Source organism: Micrasema longulum, unplaced genomic scaffold (genome assembly GCF_059751315.1).
Source record: "Micrasema longulum isolate JH-2025_06_02 unplaced genomic scaffold, ASM5975131v1 h1tg002208l, whole genome shotgun sequence".
NCBI classification, from domain to species: domain Eukaryota; kingdom Metazoa; phylum Arthropoda; class Insecta; order Trichoptera; family Brachycentridae; genus Micrasema; species Micrasema longulum.
This window is the reverse complement of record NW_028279371.1, coordinates 226469-243009: the sequence shown is the minus strand read 5'-3', so window position 1 is coordinate 243009 and position 16541 is coordinate 226469. Positions and strand designations below refer to the sequence as shown.

Sequence of the window (16541 nt, the reverse complement as noted above, 5' to 3'; positions counted from 1 at the left end):
AATAATCATTAAACCCCTTTTTACATGATGGATATGTTCCACGTAGTACCGTGAAATAAAAAAATCTTCTAATAAAATATATACTAAAATATGACAGCGGTGGATAGGATTCCTCGCATAAAATTCAAATCTAATTTCAAACAAACAAACCATCATGCCGTTTCCCCATAAGGGCAGACAGAGATGATGGAATGCCAAATCACTCTTTTACATACAGACCTAGCTACCTCTATATTTATACATCTCATTCACGCATCGGTTATTCCGGCTTTTGAAATGTCCGTCTTCAAGTATTTGTTGTATTTGGTCATCCCATGTCTTTCGCTCTTCCTCGTTTTCTGCATCCATCAACATTCGCATCATAAATCTTTTTAGCCATTCCTTCGCCGTCCGTTCGCTCTACATGTCCAAACCAACACAGAACTCCTTTTTTGATTTTATCGATAATGCTTATTTCTTTAATCTCGGCATTAGTACACCTATTGTACAAAGTTTTACCACACATTTGCGTACTTTCATCCTTGTTTTTCCAATTCTCAGGACTCCATTGTGAATTGCTAATTTTGCCTCCTACAATAAAGATTTATTTGTTATCTGTTGATTTTATTAAAAAAGACAACATGACACCAAAGTACTTTTTTAAAATTACTCGCTGTCACTGTCCTGTGAATTTTCAAAACATATTTTATATTTTACCATAAACTTGACTTTTTAATATTTTTTGGGTTATTTGCATGTTTTTATTTATTTAATTTTTTTATTTTTTATTTTATTTTATTTCATTGGAAAGCCAACAGACATTTATACATTTATAAGAATCAATTATACCATAAATACATATGATAAAGTCCAATTAGAGGCTTCCACATAATATTGTTATTGTAAATGTTGTCACATAAAAATTATACATAACATAAAATAACTAATCATACAAAACTTATAATATTACTAGAAATGTCAATGAATATTGGTCACACAGTTGCACATTACAATAAATAATACAACTATAGTTGACCATACAGTGTTCATTTATTATGTGCCTACATACAGAACTGCACATAACCTGCATAATATAGGCTGCGGATTCAAGGCGCAACATCATAACTTGAATTATTTTTAACAAATGTAAAGTAAAGAGTTCTAAGAGTGCGCGCATGATTGAATTCTCTCCCTATACGGAAGAGGAAACCTAACATTTGGTATGATTTTTTCACAATTGAGTTGACATGTGCCTCAAACGTTAACTTATTGTCAAGTAGAACCCCGAGATCCCGCATCTCATTAACTTTAGTAAGTACTTGATAGTCAAGGCAATAATTATGGATGATTTTAAAGTTGTTCCTTGAAAATGTGAGCACAGAGCATTTTTTAATATTCAATTTTAGTAAGTTTTGTTTACAATATAAATTTAATCTATCGAGATCTTCTTGGAGTTTGAAACAGTCTAAATTAGATTTTATTTTAAATATATTTTCATGTTATCAGCAAAAAGTAAAAAAATTGCAAATTTAAAGCACTTACTAATGTCATTGATAAAAATTATAAATAGTAATGTTAATCTAATAAGTGTCCTGATAAAACCGGTAAACATAGAAGCGTCCCATATTGGCTTCAATCAATTTCTTTTCACGTTCCCAACCATGTCACTAGGGCACCGATTACAATGGGAAGTTAACAGAGTTATCTTCGACGGTCTATAAAGAAAAATCGATATTTGTGTACAAAAATGAGTATATTTGCGTGAACATTTAAAATATCTTTATCACTAACCTATAATTGAACATGTTTAAAAGAAAAAAATGTATGCATATTCTGCTTTTCATACAGAAAACTTAATTCTAATTTGTAGATAAATGTTAACTACGATATTGCAGAGGAGACCACAAAAAAAACATGAATCAATATCCATTTTGCTTATAGGAATCTCAGCCCAGTGGTGGTGAAGCTGATAGAAGAAGAGACGCGTGGATACCGACGGATCAGGCTAAGAAAATACTGTTTCAGGTAAATGAATCTATATGATATTTCTATTTCTATATCGGGGATCTAACGGACTTAACTTTTTCAACATCCACAGATACTTGAGAGTTATAATTTTCTAGAGAAGCCCTTAAGCTCTATTGCATAGAGCAAAAGCATTCCAAATTTTTGGTTTGGTTTTTAATTTATCAACAAACGTGTAACGGACGGTTTCGGTTAGCATTTGCAATTCTCAACCCAAGTACTAACGGCCCGTTTTATTGCTGTAATCTGTATCTAACTTCGTGGTCAATAATCATAGAATGGTTTTTCTCCGTATGGGCGACACTATTAGGTTATTACTCTACAGCGGATACGGATGCAGACTTCAGGTCTTGACATCTGCAGATGTTTTTAGGAAAATTAAAGAAAATGAAGTACCAACGAAATGCAAAGAAAAATGTATATTTTTAATAGGTATATAAAAATGACAAAGGCAAATTGTGTATAAAATTTCTCGCTATGTTGTCTGCTTTTTCAAATCTTGAAGAGAAGTTAAGGACAAATTCAATTTAATGTTTGAAATGTCTTTTTTATTTTCTTCCTCGGAGATTATCAACTGAGAAAACTCTTCGGCATGAATTGATTCCAGTTGATTTTTTTAATGAACTCGTGCCCCAACCCATGCGGGAATATATTTATTAGTATGTTTTCCATCAACGTGCTCTCCGTTCATTCATAGCATCTTCACTGTAGTTTAGTTTAATACATTCTTTGATTTGATTTGAATCACTTATAAACGTCAATAAATTACAACCATATAATACAATTCAACGATTATTAGTAAATTAAACATAAAAAACAAATAAATTAAAATCAACAAACTAAAATCAATAAACACGAATCTAATGCCAAGCTGTCTTGTCCCGCAAATTTTCTTCGACTCTCCATTAGCTATTTGCAAACAGCCTGTGCTTGACAAAAGCTTTAAAATTCTTTCTTGGCAAAGCCTGAATTTCAAGAGGTACCTTGTTGTAGAATCGCATGCAGTTTGAGGCAAAAGAATTGCCATTTTTTTGCAGTCTAGTAGTGGGCACAGCCAGTAAATCTTTATTTCTTGTGTTTCACAAATTTCGCAAGAAACTTTGGCATCTTTATTCCCCCGATTGAACGCAAACAGAAGGATGTGTCGAAAATGCTCACTATCCTCTACTTGACATTCCATTTTGAAGGCTTGTAATCAAATAAAATTTAATATGAAAAGTAAAAGCAAACACAATATCTTGTTGAGTGGAGATTTTTCGTTTGAATAACATATAAACCTTTACCATTTTTTTTAAACTTTTGGTGCTTATGTCAGCACAGGTAAAATAAAAATATATATTAAATAATAAAGTGCATCATTTAACAATAAAATTAAGTGACGTTTGTTTATGTGTCTGCTGCTAGCCTATTTGTGTACTTAATAATAATAAAATAGGTATCAAATCCATCCGATCTGAAATATCAACACAATAACAGTTAATAGTAGTTTTACACGCGTGACCTAAACAATAAATATGAAACAAAAATATTTTAATTTCCATCCTTTGTTTGGCAGATAAATATTAGATTATGTCAAGTAATGATAACCACAAAATATAATTATACCCATGTAAATATTTCTAAATACCATAAAGTAAGGATCATGGTTTACATTATATTGCCATAGTTGAAAAAAAAAAAACAAACTGACGTACCTACCTATTAAGTTTATAATTTTTTGCTCTTTAAATCCGTAATACGGGTGGTATTTTTTAATTTTCTAACCATGTTTCTATTTTCCATTTGTTTGTTTGAAAATCAGTATTAATTTGTTTTTAAAAAAAAATTTTTTGTATTACTTTTTTATTGCAGTTACTTACAATACACACGACTTTTTTCGTATTCACGTCCCGGCTTTCTAGAAATAAAGTCCGTATTAGAACGTGACTTCTGTTTTTCATCTAATATTATTAGTTTTAGTAAAATAAAAATTTAAAACATTTGAAAATATTCTAGAATGTAACTAACTTGAAGTTTTTATACAATGTAGGTATCGTTTTTTGCTTATGTTCATATTGGTATTCCTTTCTATTTGTGTGGTTTTTAATTTTAATTTGTAAATCTATGTAACTTGTTTTTGGCCAATGTTATTAAATTTTGGTAGAAGGCTTTTTCTTATAAAGGAAAAAAAAAGTACCTAGCATACCCAAAGCATGGATATTTCTCCCGAAAAACGGAGTTTGTCTTTGAATAAATTTCTGTGTCTATTATCTATGGTAATCCAGAAATTAATGATTCATTCGATTATTTCATTCATTCAATTACTAATCATTCGATTAGTAAATTTAGTCGATTATTTTCATCTCTAATTTTATTTATTTATTATCATTATATTACGTACACAAAATTATAATTTATATAAAGTTGCTTTGACTGTCTAACTATGGTTATTTACCCCGTTCTAAGACAGTAAAAAAAAAAAAAAAACAGTTATCAATATATAGAAACAGTTATAAAGATACAGGACAAAGTGAAAAACAAAGTAATAAATGGAGTAAAAACATGGTAAAAAATGTAGTAAAATGTAATAAAAACATAGTAAAATTGTAGTAAAAACATAGTAAAATTGTAGTAAAAACATAATAAAAATGTAGTAAAAAAAACGTAGCAAAAAAAACGTAGCAAAAAAAAATAATAAAAAAAACAAAGTAATAAATGCAGTGAAAACATAGTAAAAACCATTAAAATATATAAATATGTCTATAAAAATATTTTGATAAATATATATCAGTAAAATGCGAAATAAAAACAGAATACATAGTAAGAAACATATTTAAAGTCATAATAAAAAAATTTAGCCCCATACTTAGCTTTAGTTTTTAATAATTGTGTTGACGAAGGTGTCTTTCCTAATTTTATGAAACATAGTAAAGTAGTACCCCTTTTTAAATCGGGGGATAAAAAAGACCCCAGTAATTTTAGACCAGTTTCGGTATTACCCACGCTCGGCAAGGTTTTTGAGAAAATTTTGCTTAATAAATTTTTATGACGGACAATAAATTCAAAATTTTCATTAAAAGCGTACTTCAAAAAGAGGCCTATTATAGACTCAATGAGTACACGGAAGATAGCAGTATATGGAACTAATAGTATTATTTTATTTGTGTTAGTTTATTTTTGGAATTCGTAGTTATTTATTGAAACCTGACTATCTCTTTGTGCTGTTTTGTTTATTTATTTATATATTGACTTTCAATAAGCGTATAAATTATACCTATATTGAAGAAAAAATAAAAACTCAAACTAATTGATATTGTATTATGTTATAATTTCTTATAGGCACAAACTTCACCTGCGGGATCATTCTTTCCTGAAAGAGATGTTTTAACTATGCCCGGTGTTGTCTTGGAAGAAGATCTAGTAAGTACCTGCTTACTCATTGTCTATGTCGATATTGATTTATTTTGTACAAGAATATACAAGCATCGGTGCACTGCAAAAACCTCAATTGAAAAACGTAACGCTTAGTATTGTATTTTATTTTCCATTCTTTTTATAATGTAACTTATTCCCAAAAATATATTTTATTCTTAATGTTGTTAAATATTTGTTTATAACCACTTACCGACTTTTCAATGTCTACCGGTTTCGAGACGTACCCGTCTCTTCGCCAGGAGACTAATCAAACCAATATGCAAAACCCACTGTACACCTACACCATAGTTGTTGTACAAAAATATAAAACCAACACGACATGCATTTTGATAAGCACATGCACTGATTAGGACAAACATGCACTGATTATATTATAAAAATATTTTATGTTGTTTGAGAAATAGTTTTTAAAAAAGGGAGGGGATGAAGGGAGGAGCTTGATTTTAATATAGTGGTTGCATACAAATATTTAATAATATTTAGTTAAGTTTTTGACCACAAGGTTACGCTTTAAATATTAATCACATATATTTTATTTATCTCAAATATATGTACTTAAAATATACAAACCATCAGTGGCGAACGGTGATTTTTTTTAAAGGTAAGCTACAAAAATTGTTTATAAATTTGATCCTTCATTATAGGTATGTCAAATTATTATAGATAACTTGTAAAGGGCCATTTTTGTAATATAATACCTCAAGGGCGCTTTACAAAGTGATTATATAAAGAAATAAATTTAATTTTAACTTTTTTAATTTGTAATTTAAGAAAAACAATGTATTTTGTCATCACATACAAATTGCTACTTTTTCTGTTGTTCTATGAACATCAACTCTCTGTCTGCTTCAGCTGTTGACAACACAAAATTATTACCAACAATTTTTTCAAATCAACTCAAATAACAATTATTATTAACTTTGAGATATATGTAGCTATTTCTACACTGGTACAAAAATTTATGTCATTTTAAGATATGTTTCATTGATACAATTGATTTTGCATATAAAGTATGAAAATAACGCGTTGTTTGTTACATAACAACAATTATTTTTTATAAATTGCTTAAAAAAATGCACAACTTGAAAATCGCACAAAAAGAGGTTTGAGCGCAGTGAAAAAATATCCATTAGTAGAAAACTATAAAAATGACCTATAAAATTCTTATACAATATGTAAATATTTTCTGTAATGCAGTGAAAGTAATAGAGTTAAATTAAAATCATGATATATATGAAATTGTACATTTTAATAGACTCATTCACTAACTTTTTCCTCACTGAGCATCCAAAAATTACACATGATCTGGGGGGACCAAACGGCCCCAGCGCCTACGCCTACTTGTATATATATACAGCGTCACGAGAATAAAAAGTTAGAGGTTTTTGTAATTGTGCAATAATTTATTCATGTTTTCACGTACACACGTTTTACTCATTTGTGTCTTTTATTTATTGTTGTTAGTTTGCCGAATGCTAATGTACATAAAGTGCAATTGACCCTTCTATTATCTACTTCTTTTTTTTGTTTTAAAATTAAACGATTAGAAATTTTTTAAACAAAAACAAGAAAATGCTTCTTTCTGTTATTTTCACGATTACAAAAAATATTGGGCAAATAGCTTTAATAATAAACGAGTTATCGAATTAAACGGCTCATCGGTCTATGGGGGATTCGAATCCCCTCTTCGGTCCGGCTAGGTTAACAAAAAAACGTTCCCTTCTAAAAATTTTTTTCCTTCTGTATTGCAACAAATTTAAATCAAATAGATAAATATATTGATTGCATTGTCATTGGTTAGCTTGTATGATTAAAAATCGATGTATCAAGATGGTCGTTCGTACTTTAATGCATATTAAACGAGCGGATGATGGTAAAAATAATTATCTTTGAGGTTAACATCATGTTCATAATGGGCCTTACTCATAAACTTGGTATAAAGTTACGCCTAGGCATAGTGGTAGAATACAGATGGGAATACCATCATTATTATAGTAGTAGAATAAGGATGGTATCCCCACACTTATTCTACCACTATGCCTAGGTGTAACTTTATACAAGGTTTCTAAATAAGGCCCATTATCTTAGCAAAGTTATGATGTATTTTTGAGGTTATGGGTGTTCCTTTCAGGGCGACGTATTGTACGACGTGGTGTCTCACTATCTGGGGGAAGGAGAGGCCGTACAGCGTGGACAGCTTGGCTGCGAACACGTGTCGCAGGACGAGCGTGGATTGCGCGAGCTGATCCAGGCCGGCTGCTTCAGGGCGGCCGTCAACCTCACCTCCCGGCTCCTGACCATATACGGACAAGGTAGTCAGCTCAACAAGCACTCCCTCCATATAGCGTATGGTTCAAAAGCGATTTTCGCGATACTTATATCTTTAAAAAAATAATGATTATGCATTCTTGTAATCCATCATTATTTCTAGCAGGAATGCTGGATTACAACACCCTCAAATCTCGTAGTAAATTTTTCTCGGGAAACAACTCGAACCTGGGTGTTTTGTGCTGTTATTGATCTCAATTATTGGGCCTCCTGAGCCCCAATTATAATGGGAAGTTGACATTTATCTTCAATTTTATCTGTAAAGTAAAATTAAGTTTTCTGTATGAAAAGCAGAATATTCATACATTTTTTTTTTTTTAAACATGTTCAATTATACGTTACTGATGAAGATACTTTAAATGTCCATGCAAATGTACTCATTTTTGTACACAAATATAAACTTTTCTTTATAGACAGTCGAAGAAAACTCTGTTAACTCCCATTGTAATCGTGGCCCTGGCCTGTTATGGCGCAAAAAAAAATATTATTGGTTGATTCGGAAGAACTTGTAACGTAATTCAAAGTAGTTCGTTTTTATCAAGTTTTTCATACATTTTACTAATTTTTACCGCGTGGAAGAAAACATGTCTTAAATCCAATTTTCCAAAGCACTGAATTTCCTCATTACAGGTTATCAACGAAGATACTTAAACTGCATCCAATGAACACATTTTCACACAGAAAATTAGATTTTACTCTATGGATAATTGAAGATAACTCTCCTGACTTTCCATCGTATTCAGAGTCCATCAATTACTGTTTATATATTATCACGGAACTCTTCTTCCCAGGGGTGGGCAGAGCCGGCCACCCGGGGAAGCACTCCCCCGCGCTCGCTGCAGCTCTGGTTCACTCGCCTAGCGCTGCTGGTGAAGATCCACTCCTTCACGGCGTGCCAAGAGGAGGCAGATGCGTTCGGCAATCTGGATAATCCTGATATTTATTTCCAGGTAATCATCCCAATCAAAAATGAACCAGAATATTGCGTTATTGAATCATCAAAACCATTAATTTTCAAACAAACCGTCACTCCTTTGCGGCCTAGGAGTAGGCAGAAGATAGAATTTTTTTTTTAAAAGAGTTTTTGATCAATAGGGAAATATCACATACTATGAATACCGATAATAATATATGAAATGGATTAAGAATAATTAATTGTATTATTAAAATCAATATGGATACTGTGGAGAAATGTTTTCATAGAAAAATTAAATAAAATACGTCGCTAAAAAAACGCAACATGTTTGGCCTTGGTAGTTGTGACGTCAAGATTGGTGATAATGTTCTAAACAAATGAATTGAATGGTCAGGAACAAATACACATGAATCGTGATGTATTAGGGGTGTGGCCGATGGAATGACCGTTTTTTGCGGGAATTCAAAATTACAAATTAAAAAATATTTTTCATAAAAAAAAACAAAAAATAACAAAACAAACCATCACGCCATTTCCCCGTAAGGGTAGGCAGAGAGGATAGAACGCCACAACTCTATCTTTGCATACAGATCTCGCTTCCTCTACATTCATACATCTTCTAATGCATGCGTGCCGATTATTCCGACTTTTGACATGTCCATCTTCAAGTATTTGTTGCATTTGGTAATGCCATGTCTTTCTCGGTCTTCCTCTATTTCTGCATCCATCAACATTCGCTACTAATAATTAGCTTTTTTACTGAACAGTATTTTATAGACCTTTATTATTTTTTAAATGTCAAAAAAGTAGTATTTCCCTATTGTTGACAATATTTTTGTCCGGCATGTCTGAGAAATAACTCATTATAAAAGTGAATTAATGCATCGAGAAAATCACACACTGAAATGTCAACTAATGTTTCCTCATTACATCTGAAATCTGGCTATTTCCGTGATCATTAAAACCTAGTTCGACTGTACATATGTGTATGAAAATTCGGTAATGAAAAACGTTTTTTCTGATATATTTTCAGTTCTATCCGGATATGTACCCAAACAGGTCAGGATCGATGGCCTGCTTCTCGTTTCGCCTTCTTCTTGCTGAGCTGCCAATGTACCTGAATAAACCGGGAGTAGCTATCGCCAAATTACATTTACTGCTTGCTGTTGTCAGGAAGGTAACCAATGACAAAACTCAGTGTTTTTTAAAAATATTTTATTTATTGTTAATAGACTTTTTTTTAAATACTTTTATGTATCGTATTATCAGCGCTATGATTTCAATTTTTTAAATTACCCCTTGTGTTATGTCTCTTCCGCTTCTTCTCAGTCATTTCTGCCGATAGGTCCGTTGACAGTAAGTAAATCGGAAACCTTTTTAACTCTATAAACTAGTAACGTCGTTCAAAGTACATAGTTCGTTTATTAAAATATTTTTTTGCACATTTTCAAGAAACTTTGCTGCATAATTTAATGCTCTAGTTTTTACCGCACGTAAAAAAACATTTTTCGTATCCAATTCCCCGTAGGGCTGATGTTCCTCATTAAAAAAAAATCCTAAAAAAAAGTTACTAAATATTTGTATATATTTAAAAAAATATTTTTTATTCCTAAATCTCATAAAAAGTACAAGTTTTTGTAAAATTCTAAACATAACTACTTTTACACATCTAGTAAATTTTTTCACTGTAACTCTCCAAAAATAGAGACTAACTCTTGTGCTTGGAGAGTGACTTACACTGTTTTAGTTGTTTATTAATAAGAGTTTATATAATTTTAATACGAGTACATGAAAAGCAAAATAAAAACATAGGATATATAAAGAATAAACATAAAACAATTATACACTCATACTAATTAAATTTAATGTTGTTTTTACACGAGTTCAAAAATTTCTTTAGATTAACTTTAAATTTATTTATTGATATATTATTTTTAATAGTTTTTAGTTCATTAGGAAGATTATTATAATTTTTAACACCTTTGAAGACAAAGCTATTTTGACCATGACTTGTATGGAATTTAGGAATTTTGATATTATGTTGGTATCTGAGTGACTTATTCATTTCAAATTCTTTTGTTTTTTCTTTTTTATTTATTTGTATAATAGAATTTATTTTTTTAAAGAGTGTACTGTATGAACCTTAAATATTTTAAATAGACTTTCCGTATTGAATGTTGAGGGTTTCTTTAAAATTACTTTAATAATTAATCTTTGTACTATTTTAAGAGGGTTTAATATATTGGCATATGCACACCCCATCCCATATAATTGTTTTTTCTATTTATGTCTACTGGTTTCGTCTAGACACTAATCTCACCATACACCCTCACCATAGTTGCTCAAAAACATAAAACTAACGTGTTGATAGAACACATGCTATTAGAAGCTAACACATTATTATTATTATTATGAATAATTTAAATAGGGCCATTTTTATAATATTATACCTCAAGGACGCTTTACAAAGTGATTCTATAGATAAATAAATTTAATTAACGCTTTTAAATTTGTAATTTTTTTAAATATTTTGTTATTGCATGCTACGGATTTATTCAAATGATTTAGAGAACAAATGGGTTTTAAGTTTTTTCTGAAACATCACTTCACTCTCGAGTGCTTTTGACTTGATGGCTGCTCTCAAGTAAGTATCCTGAATAAATAAATTGAACGGAGGTAAATCCGCCGCATCGTATTGTGGTTGGTGCGTTTGCCTACCATACTTGAGGTCCTGGGTTTGTTTGCTAGGAAGGTCGACATGAAATAATGATTGAAAAGGTGGTATCGGGTCCGGACTTCAGACCTTACCACTCCAGTGCGCAGCTACAGATATCGCCTTGTCAGTGACCGTCCTCAAATCATTATCATCACAAGTTAACTGCATTTTGTGGACACCGCAGCAGATGAGGATCATCCTGCACCTCTCCACAATCGCAGTTCATATCATCTCCCTTCAGAAAACCCCACTTCTGTTGATTGTATTTTAAATTGTGTTAATTACAATTGCCATAAACTTAATTTTCACTTCGGTCAAATGGTCGCACACACAGTTTATTTCTGAATTAAAATTTTTATTTTCAGATGATTAATAATTTGAAATCCTCAAAGTGTGAAGTCGGGGAGGATCTGGAGCTGTCCGCACAAGACAGACAAGAGTCTCTCAAACTGTGGTCTGGCCGGGAAGCGAGAATTCAATTTTCCGTTATCAACTGCGCTTTACAAATGAAGGTAAGCTTATAACGACACATGCATAAATTTATTAGATGTTAACTTAGGCTGTGTCGGTTTTTTTTCAAATTTAGAAATGAACGCCTTAAGTAAAACAAAATAGTAAAGATTATACGTCATTCGAAAGAAAATTTTCTGCTCTACAAGATGTTGTGTTTCTTTAACATTACATATATTATTTTATTTGATTACAAGCTTTTCAGGTTCAATTACAGAGAAATGCATTGTACAGTTTAGCGTCTTTTGTTTTTCATTTCCTTTAATTGATAAAAAATACTTGGTTGATTGGTATTAATATTTACTCTAGCTCATAGCTAGATTAATGAAAAATTCGAGAAATATGTGTTTTCAATAATACTACAAATATATTTTTTAAAAGTAATGAAAAAGTTTGTTCTAAAATGGATTTTAGGTATTTTTCGTTTGTGTTTTTTCCCCTCCAAGACACTATAATAATTATATTAAAAAACCTCGTTTTTACGTTTCTCAATTTTACGCTTTCCGCTTTTTATTCCGGAATGTTCAGGTCCCATTTTTGTACTAATATTCCCCCTATTTAACATATTTCATAACCCCCCCCCCCCCCCCCCGTTAAAAAGATCATAAATAATATTCCAGCGATTTTTGTGATGCCGTAATAAAAAAAGTGATACCGTATAAATAAAATTTTGCCTTATTTAGGGGAAATATAATCATAAAGAATATTGAATCAGTTCAACATCGATTTTAAGAAATAAAGGCTGGAGGTTGGGCTTATCCAGAGACCTATATACGTATAATGAATTAGAAACTACTTTGAATATATCTTCTCTTCAAGACCGTCGAAATAAATCCGACCTTATAGTCCTATTTAAAATTCTCAACTCACTCTTTGATGCGCCTGAACTACTGAGCTTAATATAATTAAATATCCCAACTAGAAACCTCAGACAAAACTTACTCTTTCATACCAATAACCGTAAAACTAACTATGGTTTTCATTCCCGTATGCCCAGAATTCTTAGGTCTGCCAACAAACATACCAGTCTTGATTTCTTTGATAACAAGTTGTCTTCTTTCAAACGATCACTGAATCAAATTCAATTATAAACACCTCTCTCCCGCTTCCACTCCCATAAAGTCTACTATAAACCATTGAGTCTTTCTAATTTTGTTATAATAATTTTCTATGAATAAATGTGTCCATAAAAATGCCCATTGGGCGTAATAAATAAATAGATGTGTATTTTATGCAAATTAAAAATTTTATTTTCGTATTTTAAAATTATAGTATTTACATTTAGAATCACAAAATTGTTATTATATATTTTTTTTTAATACGAAATATTAAAATCTTTTAATGAAATAATAAAAACAGGTCAAAATATTCAACGTTATGACAGTTTTTCTCGCAGTATCTTTACACCATTTAGTCCAAAAATTAATTTAATTTTTATCTAATTAAATTTTTCCATGCATTTTCATTTCATCACTTTAACGTTTTCCTTAGTTTTACCCTTTTATTGTTGCTCCCTTGAAAAATGTAAAATGGGGTTTTACTGTATTTAGTAATTTTATGATAGTCAATAAATCTTTTTGCTAGTAAATGTTCCTAAAATTGAGGCAATTCTTTCTGTTTAATACAGCATTTTTCTATACTATTCCTGGACAATATATCGTCCCATTATCAAGAAAGAAAGATAAAAAACTTCGGGATTTGTGACACATTCAAAGTTTGACACATTTTTTGCATTCTTGGAATCGCCATTTATGGTAGAAGTAAAAAATTGCAATCGAAATTTTAATTTAACAATACATGCCTTAGTTTCTCATCTTCCTCGCAACTGTGCCATCTAAAGAACACAGTTCATATTTATCATATGTCAGTCCATTTCCTGTGTTCCCATTCCTTTATGTCGAATACTTCCAACCTCACACAAAATTGAATGATATTATACATAATACAGTCCATTTTTAGTTAACACTCGCTAGGGTGTGATTGCTTGCTATCTTACCAAATCCAATTACCTGTTCTGGACCGGTATTATGAGTTACCTTCAATTATCCATACAGTAAAATCTGTAATTGAACATATTATAAATAAATAAACATACATTTTTGTACATTAAGTTTAATTTTACTTAGATATAGATTATTGAAGATAAATTTGTAATCGTCCCCTTAAGCCTATTGAGTTTTAACATAGCGCCTCTTTTTGTTTGAAGTTTACAATCTTCAATATTTTTTGTATGCAGGATTATTCCCTGGCTATTGAGCTCGTGGAAACCATGGCAGAGGACCCCATGTGGGGCCCCACTCAGTCCAGGGCTCTGTACTCAGCCCTGGGCCGGTGCTGCCTCCAGGCAGGGCACATTCCCGGAGCAGAAGGTTACTTCCGGAAAGCCGCCCAGATACGGGCCACTCTGTGAGCATTTACTTTACAGTTCGATTCTATAAAAAAATTTAATTGTTTCGACTTATTTTATATGAAAATAATGTATTTTTTGTTAACAAATCTGCCCAAGCGACACTCTGGCGAAACTTCATATAAAAAATAACTGCCTTAAAACAGGTTGTACCTATTTAGGCAGACTACACCCAATCCAGAGAAATATATTACCACAAAAATGTAGAAGATATAGAAATTGTTATGTTAACACATTTTATGTGGACTTTGCTACGGTGAAATAAGCTAAAGCAACGGGCGATAATCAGCAAAAAATTTAATAACTACTTTCATGAAAATCGCTCATCTCCTAAAATGTCACTTATTTTTTAATGAAATTTTGAATACACACTCACTATATACTGCTTATGATAATCTAATAAAAGATAAGAGTAAAGGTCAAGTATATTTATAACAGGACAATAAAATAATAAATATTTGTCTATAGTCACATTCGCAGAACGATGAACAAACAGTAATCCATTTTATGAAAAATACAATCCGAAAATGTCACCATTATGCTAACCAATCATATAATAAAAGTGTCTGAAAAGAAGATGGATATAATTTATCAACTCATTGACTAAACAAATCATCTTACGCATAAGCTCTCATGAGAGCTGTGCAAGAGAATGTGTGTACGTAAATGATACGACAGCTTATCTTAATTTTTATAGATGTGTGTGTAATTTGTAGCATCTTGAAGGATTGACATAAAATACTTCGATGAAATAATCATTTACCTTTCTCGCCTTTAAAGTGGAGCCAGCATAGCGGATATTTCTGCCCTTCCTGTCGAACTACCTTTCCCGCATAAAGCATGTTAATAAACCATAATTATTATTATAGTATTACTGTTCTGCATTGTTAAATTGATGTTTTTTTTTAAATGGACCATTACACAGTGATATATTTATATAATTTCAATTATAATAATATATTTTTTAATTATTATAATATTTTCGGTTCTTTTTTGTCAAATTTCACAAACAAGCACTAAATTAATTTGATTATTATGTGTGTAGATATCCTGAACAAGATGTTCGAGAGCTGGTGGACAAATCTCTTTTGGCGGTAGCGCAGAATGCCTTTGCCGATGCTTATCTGTCCCTGACCAAAGCTAATGAGTTGGAACCTGCTAATATTATGGTAAATATTCTTATACAGAACCAGATTGTGGTCTCGCGGCAGTCCGAGGCTCGCTCACTGCTCCACCACTACTTGGCTCCCATTTTCTACAACTGTTATTTATGACGAGTTTTAACCCTTATCTCGACAGAATGATTTTTTTTGTTTTAATCAAAGTTTATTATGAATAATTATGATAATACAATTAAGAATGAAAACTATGGTCTTTACCATGGTTTTAACCAAATGTAGTTTTACTTGTGTTTTAGTTCACTAGAAATAATTAAGTCCACTATCCACTGCCATGATAATGATGAGAAAGTTTAGTGGTTTTTAAAAATAAAAAAAATTGTTACTAGACTATTAATCTGAGCCAAAAAAAATTATGCATCATATTATCAGGGCTAAGTAAGTACTATAAGTTTTGTATTTCTGAAGTTCTGCCAGTTGGTTCATTGGCTTACTGTAAACCGGAAATATTTCACAACTCTCCTTCACAACATTGGTTGATTCATATGAACTAGTGACGATCAAAGTAGCTCATTTTTATAAAAATAAAAATATTATTTTCATACATTTTCAAGAATTGCCGTACAATTTAATGGTCTAATTTTTACGCGCGTACGATAACATTTTTGTGTCCAATTTTCGGTAGGGCCTAACTTCATCTTTCTAATATTTTTCTTTACCAGGTGTTAAACAACATGGCCGTGTGTCTTCTGTATTCCGGGAAGCTCAAGGAAGCCATCGGCGTTATGGAAAACGCTGTCAACTCTAATCCGAGCCGAGGCCTAAGTGAAAGCCTTTTACTAAATCTCTGCACATTATATGAACTGGAATCCTCTGATACAATGACCAAGAAGATGTCGCTGTTGAGACAATTGTGCAGATATAAAAGTGACACTGTTACAAATGTTCCAATGTGTTTAAAACTTGTAATGGATACCAAATAATCTTAAATTAAAATTAAATTTATTACAATATTTATATAATACCCTCAACAATTTTTTAAAACTATTATATTTATTGAGAATGTGCAGTTAAAATTAAAAGCATTATTTATCTCGTCACTTAATCCTTTATAGGGCAAGACTATGG

At 31.3% G+C, this 16541-nt stretch overlaps 1 protein-coding gene across 1 annotated transcript in view; it reads left to right on the top strand.

The window, feature by feature from the left end:
* Nucleotides 1-16541, top strand: part of LOC148272731 (trafficking protein particle complex subunit 12) — an 18914-nt gene extending 2373 nt beyond the window's left edge. The window contains 10 exon segments of the mRNA XM_088239637.1: nt 1921-2004; nt 5323-5403; nt 7550-7730; nt 8538-8572; nt 8574-8696; nt 9696-9839; nt 11744-11890; nt 14125-14294; nt 15341-15464; nt 16136-16541. Coding sequence (XP_088095763.1) covers nt 1921-2004; nt 5323-5403; nt 7550-7730; nt 8538-8572; nt 8574-8696; nt 9696-9839; nt 11744-11890; nt 14125-14294; nt 15341-15464; nt 16136-16396 — 1350 coding nt within the window. The 3' untranslated portion in view covers nt 16397-16541.